The sequence below is a fragment of the Otolemur garnettii genome, unplaced genomic scaffold (genome assembly GCF_000181295.1).
Source record: "Otolemur garnettii isolate 467f Iridium unplaced genomic scaffold, OtoGar3 scaffold00105, whole genome shotgun sequence".
NCBI lineage: Eukaryota > Metazoa > Chordata > Mammalia > Primates > Galagidae > Otolemur > Otolemur garnettii.
This window is the reverse complement of record NW_003852500.1, coordinates 5,605,611-5,611,838: the sequence shown is the minus strand read 5'-3', so window position 1 is coordinate 5,611,838 and position 6,228 is coordinate 5,605,611. Positions and strand designations below refer to the sequence as shown.

Below are 6,228 nucleotides of genomic sequence, written 5' to 3'. Positions count from 1 at the left end.
AAGGAGGCACTTGTCTGTCGTTCAAGCCTACAGCAGGGGGGCGGACCTTCCAAATCGAGGGCGCACGCAGGCTAGCCCCACGGCACTGTCGGCACACGTGGGTTGTAGCACCAGACCCAAAGCCAGTGAGGAGTCAGTGAGTCGGCGGGGGGCATGCAAAAGGAACAATCTTGGCTTGAAAAATGCTTGAGACTCCAAAAGTTCAAAACAATCAATGATGAAGTTAGGAAACAGGAAAAAATGTCAAGTATTTAATCAAAGACAAAAGAAGGAGTTTTGGCAAGAACCATATTTACTGTCCATTGTAAAACCACAGCACCATAGACTACGTTCTTTCAAAAAGCACTTGCTCCAGTTTTAGCACTGACTTTGTAAGAGACAACCATCCTGACAGTGGGGAATGCAAAGGATGTGAAAACAGCAGTCTGGGGTGTGTCCTCCCAGGGACAGCTGGGTTCCTGCCACTTCCCTGCCCCTGCCAATGGACACGAATCTGGGCTGTGGGCTGAGTCTACTCCCAGCCCCAGGCAGCCTGAGAGGTACCCACCCACCTGGGGGGGCCCTGGCTGTGCTGCCAGTGCAGGCTAGGGCATGCTGGCTGTTCCTTTCTCAATTAAATACCTCCCCAGATTGTGTAAATTTATCCAAGTAGTTAAATTAGAGGTTGAGACTGAGACTTGATTTCCACCCCAGAAATGACTCATTCGTCATGTTCTCCATCTCCCCTGAGAGTTCTGCCCTGATCTGTTTTCTCCTCTTTTATGGTTAAGTTGCTGGGCGGTGTGGCAATTACACTGATTTTCACATCCTTTTAGAAAAACATAGTCGCAAAAATGCCTGAATGTGTCAACTGGATGCAAAGTCAGACACTTACAAATAAAAAGGTTCAGAGCAGACTTTGGTTTTGTTCAGACCAGAAACACTCTTAAAAAGCATCACAGAGAGTAAGGATAAAGCAGAGGGGAACAACGGTGCTAGAATCTAGTAAATGCATGGGAAATTCTACCATAGAGTTTGTTTTCAATCCATGTGGAAGGGAGGGCTCGAGGGAGGGGAGCACTATTACAGTCCACCAGGGGCGTCTCCTCTTCCGACAGGCCATCGTCATAAAGCAGGGAGTCGGATGGGGTGGACGCAGCAAGATCCAAGTAGTCCTGGAAGAGAGAAGTGGCCAGTCAGCCCCTGCCATGGCCACTACTGGACAGACTTTGGTTTTCTCACTACTCAAGGGGCAGAGGCCCTGGCAGTACCCTGACCCTGCCCAGGCCTCCTGGTCTCTCCAAGAGACCAGAAACAGGGGACGCTAAGCTCCTGTGGCTGCTGCCTCATCTGGTCCTCCTCGGGGTCCTCCCTCGTCATTCCCTCCAAGTGTTATCTACTCTGTCTCTCCCCCTAGAAAGTCACCTACCTGGGGACAGAAATGTGTTCCCTCAGCATCTTATTTCCAAGGCCTGGCAGGCAGTAGACGCCACGCCTGGGGGACTGTTTCGGGCAAGTTTGCTGGAGCCCTATTACTTGTGCAGAAGCAACTCAAGCCAAGAAGCAGCCCCAACCTGCAGGATGTTTTCCTGCTTTCTTCCAAGGACTCCTGCCACCTAGAACCTCCTCACATCAGGGCTCAAACATCTGAAGCACGATCGATGGCACTGACTATTGCTTCTGTTAGGGACAACCTTACATTTGTAGGATTCAGAGGGTTTTGCCCAAATGATACAGTAACATAAAGTTTTATTACAGGTGGCCTAGATCTTGGCATCCTGCTTTTCAGGTCTGAAGAAATGGCAACTCTTAGTAAATGTGCCAATGTTTTGTTTTTTTGTTTTTCTGTTTTTTTCATTTGAGAAGAGTCTCACTCTGTTGCTCCAGGCTACAGTGCCCGGTGTCATAACTCATAGCAACCTCAAACTCCTGGGCTCAAGTGATCCTCTTGCCTTAGCCTCCCAAAGGAGGCTACAGGCCTGTGCCACGATGCCGGGTAGTTTTTCTATTTTTAAAATAGAGATGAGGTCTCAAACTCCTGAGCTCAAGTGATCTATCCACCTCACCATCTCAGAGTGCTAGGATTACAGGCGTGAGCCACCACACCCAGCCTCAATGTGCCAAAGTGAAGATGAAGCCTCTACATAAACAACCTGAGGGCAGGGCCCTGGCTGGTCTTGCTTACTTGCATTCCCAGAATCTAAGAGAAGATATGGTTCCTCACAGTTACTTGACAAATACTAGTTGAGAATTTGCTGACTTTCTCATTTTCTGAACTTCCAGAGTTGCACACTGAAAGCACACAGCTGACTCTGCCTCCCAGATATGTTCTGTTTGGCTCACATTGGGCTTTTGGAAACTTAAATGAGTTGCTAACAGTAAAAGCTGAAAGAAGTCACATAAGCCTAAGAGAATTCAGAAGACCTGGCACAAGCCTGGCTCATCTTCCTGCAGTCTGCCTGTGGCCACAGCAAAGAACCTTGTGAATGCGGCATGCTCCTGTGTAGAGGGCTCCGGGGAACACTAACACTCCTGTGTGCCACAGTCCCACTGCGCCCTAGTCTCTGCCGTCCCCTAGTTAGAGCCCTGGGAGCACCTGCATTTAGGACATCCAATTTAACTCTACTTTCTTAGGTCCCATTACTGAAAATGGTTTCCTTTGGCTTTGGAATATTTTCCTCCCACACCTGTCTGTGGGGAGCTCTTCCTAAGAGCCAAGCTAAGAATCTTGGTTTCTTTGTGATTTGAAAAAAAGTCTGACTGGACTTGATTCTCTGTGTGCCCTCAGGGGACAGCATGACCTTCTGTTGGCCCCAATCTGGCCCCACACTGGGAACTCTGAGGGCCCTGGGGTGAGGCTGCAATCCCCATGCCACATTTGGCCTGTGGGAATTGGCTCCAGGTACTCACTCTGCTCTTAACCATCATCTTCTCCAGGTCTTTGCTGATGTCGGCAAACACTGGCCTCTTGTCTGGTTCCTGCTTCCAGCACTGCAGCATCAGGCGGTACCTGGTGGGAAGAGCAGATGGGCCATGATGACCTAGCAAGGCCAAGCCTCGAAAGGATAGCATGTCGCAGCTACCCACCCAGCACTGTGCTCTGTACCTAAGCCTCAAGGCTGTTTCTCTATCACTGATGTCTGCCCTGAACCTTGCTGAGAGCTGGGGTACAGCCTCCCTGTAGGACCCAAGCCTTTGGGGCCACTGTGGGCTTGGGCACCCCAGCGCCACCATCCAGCCTCCTACAGGCTTTCTTTCCCTCTAAGAGAGATTTATTTTTACTTTCTTTGCAAAGACATTGATAAACAGCTGGCTGGATACTGCACCCACCACAGTGACTGAGCAGGAAAATATCAGTCCTTAAAACTTTTGGGAAGAATGAACTGACTGAGACCTTTTAGGCATGGAGAGAGACAGACAAATACCTCTGGCAATCACACTCTGTCTTGCACCTTTTGTACTTCCCTGGGTGCCCAGGTGTCCTACCTCACCCTGGAACATCCTACCTCGTCCTGAGCTCTATAGAATAAATGGACCAGTGCATCTCTACCTCTGGATGGCCCTTTCTCATCTATTTCTAACCTGGCCTCCTAGGACCATTTCATCTAACAGCCCAGTGTGAGGTATGAAGACTCCAGCATTCTTGGGTTGAGGGCCAGGCTGCCCCTGTGCCTGCACTTGGGCACTCCCTACTTCATACCCTGGGTCTTTCTGAGCTACCTCCTCTTCCCAATGTATCCTGCAGGGAAAGTCTTCAGATCTTGAACTTTTACTGCACCAGGCTGTGCTTCTATTTATTTTAGTAAGAATCTCCAAGGAAGCATCCCAAACCCAGCAGGGTCAGGTGCTCAGTGTCTGCCACCATACAAAGGGTGTCTCTGTGACCTCCACCTTGCCACATCCCACAGCCCATTCTCCCAGGGCTGGCAGCTGGCTGCTCAGGGGTGGGAGAAATCAGGTGCATGTGTACCCTCCCCTCCCAAGGGAGGCTGGACCAAAGCAAACCCTGCTCACATCTCCTCACTGCAGTTGTCAGGCCTCTCCATGCGGTGGCCAGTCTTCAGAAGGTTGAAGAGCCGCTCAGGAGGAATCCCAGGGTAGGGGTTGCCCCCCAGGGTCACAATCTCCCATAGCAGGACTCCAAAGGACCACCTGCATCAATCAAATAGACCAGTGAGCAGCTCCACCTGGCCCCCTCCTAAGGGCCCCCCAGCACACCCTCCACAGAACCCAGACATCTATTCCCCAGCATCTGCTCCCCTTGGCAGCCCCCACGACAGACTGGCTGACAGACTGCAGCCTGAGTATGGCTGATGGATGTAGGGCTTGCCTACTTGGCCCCCACCCCTGTGATGCTGAGGTTCCTACCCCACTGCTACTATCAGAGAAGTCCCTCCCACAAGGGGGACAGGTAGGTAGCACCTAAAGAGGTTAGAAGCTAGGCAATAGGACTTGGGGTACCCTGGACAATTCTTTCATTGTGTGCTTGGAAATCTTCACAAAAAAGCTATAGAAAAGTATTTTTTCTATTTTGAAAATTTTCAAGTTTTCTTTTTTAAAGCCAAATTTAGAGTGGGAGTTTGTATACCAACTTTAGTGACACTAATGTTACTATGCTCTGATAACCCACTACCATCGGTTCCACTAGAAAAATACTTAACTATGAAGGAAAAACCTTATTGTAAACTGGAGACAAAACGTCACAAGACAGCATCATCACATGAGCCCAGCTGGGGCAACGTAAAGTATACACATGTATGTCCATACCACAGAATATAGCAGAAGGCCAACAGGAATCACTGGGGGTGTGATCCAGTGATTTTCAGCCTCTACCTTGTACTTTCTCTGCTTTTTCCAATTGTCCTACAGTCAGCTTATCCAATCAGAAAACTGTTGTGCAAAATTGCTTCCGACTGCTTTCTAACGGCTCACATTATTCAAAATATGCAAGTCTGTTGACTGCTAAACACTATTTCTATAGTGCTGTGTTTTATAACTTGACCTGGAAGAACAAAGTTTTAGCTGCCACCTTCCAGTAGTTTGGGGCACACCAGCCCACAAACTCACAGAAGGCCCCCTTCCTCAGGGTCCCCAGTCCCTATTTGTGGGTGGGGTACCAGTCAGAGTCATGGGGGTGCCTTGCCTAAACCAGAGCCCCTGCTTAGGACCCACAAAAGAAAGGGCCAGATCTATGTGTTACTAGAGGCCCAGAGATGAAGAGGGAGCACCAGGGGGTTCTTGGCCACCTGCTCTGTCCCAGCATGCTCCGTCTGGGCTTTCAGAACTACTGCCTGGCTCCTGGCATTGCTAAACACATATGTTAAGAAGGTCACTCAGCGTGAGGGTCATTGCCATGGCTAGCATTGCAGACAGGTGCTCAGGGACAGCACCGAGTTTCACATACAGGCAATGTGGCCCTGTGCAACGTTTCACAATGTGGCCCTCTGTGGAACCCCCCACCCCAGGAAGGCAACATCCACACTTACACATCACTTTGGGTGGTGTAGATATGATCAAAAAGGGACTCAATTGCCATCCATTTGACTGGAATCCGACCCTAAATAGGGGGTGAAAGAAGAGCATTGCAATTACTCTGATGCTGGGATACGTAGGGGCGAAGAGGTCAGGCCATGTCCCTGAGCTTCTAGTTCTAGGAGTGCCATGGGCACTCATGGACATAGCTGGCTGTGCACAACCTTAAACAGCTATGGAAAAATATTTTTTCTATTTTAAAAAATACTCCAGTTGTGTTTTTTAAAGCCGAATTTAGCAGTGGGGGGTTGTGTATCAACTTTAGTGACATTAACGTTAGTATGTCAGTGTCCTATGTTAGTGCTCTCTAAAGGGCTGGGGCTCTAGCACGCACCTCCTTGGCATTGCTGAGATGTTAGAGGGCATCAGCGTCCTTCCATAGCCACTCAGTTTGTCATGTGCCACATGCCTGCCGGGTACCGCAGAACAGTGCTATATGTGGGCCAGGGATACCTAGAGCAAGATCTCTCTGGTGTTTCCACCTGGGGGATGTCTGACTCTAGCTTGACACACTAATGGCTCTTCTGAAGAGCACTGAGGAGATGGAATCTGTTTAAGTGTCTTGAGGCTGGTTTTTCCCTCTTATTGACTCCTAGGAGTCTTCTAGCATCTCTGAATGAGTGCACAGATAGGCCAGTAGCAGTGCCTGGGTATGACCTAACAAACCCTTTCCAATGCAACTTGAGAAACAGCTTTTCCACAGATAAGTCTTTTTTT

At 49.4% G+C, this 6,228-nt stretch overlaps 1 protein-coding gene across 1 annotated transcript in view; it reads right to left on the bottom strand.

Annotated features, from left to right (window-relative positions):
- Positions 1–274: 274 nt before the first annotated feature.
- RET (ret proto-oncogene) overlaps positions 275–6,228 on the bottom strand; it is a 22,600-nt gene continuing 16,646 nt past the window's right edge. The window contains exons 13-16 of the mRNA XM_012809408.2: positions 5,466–5,536; positions 3,994–4,131; positions 2,890–2,989; positions 275–1,154 (exon numbers count right to left, since the gene is read on the bottom strand). Of these exons, the coding sequence (XP_012664862.1) occupies positions 975–1,154; positions 2,890–2,989; positions 3,994–4,131; positions 5,466–5,536 (489 nt within the window). The 3' untranslated portion in view covers positions 275–974. The remainder of the gene's footprint in view (positions 1,155–2,889; positions 2,990–3,993; positions 4,132–5,465; positions 5,537–6,228) is intronic.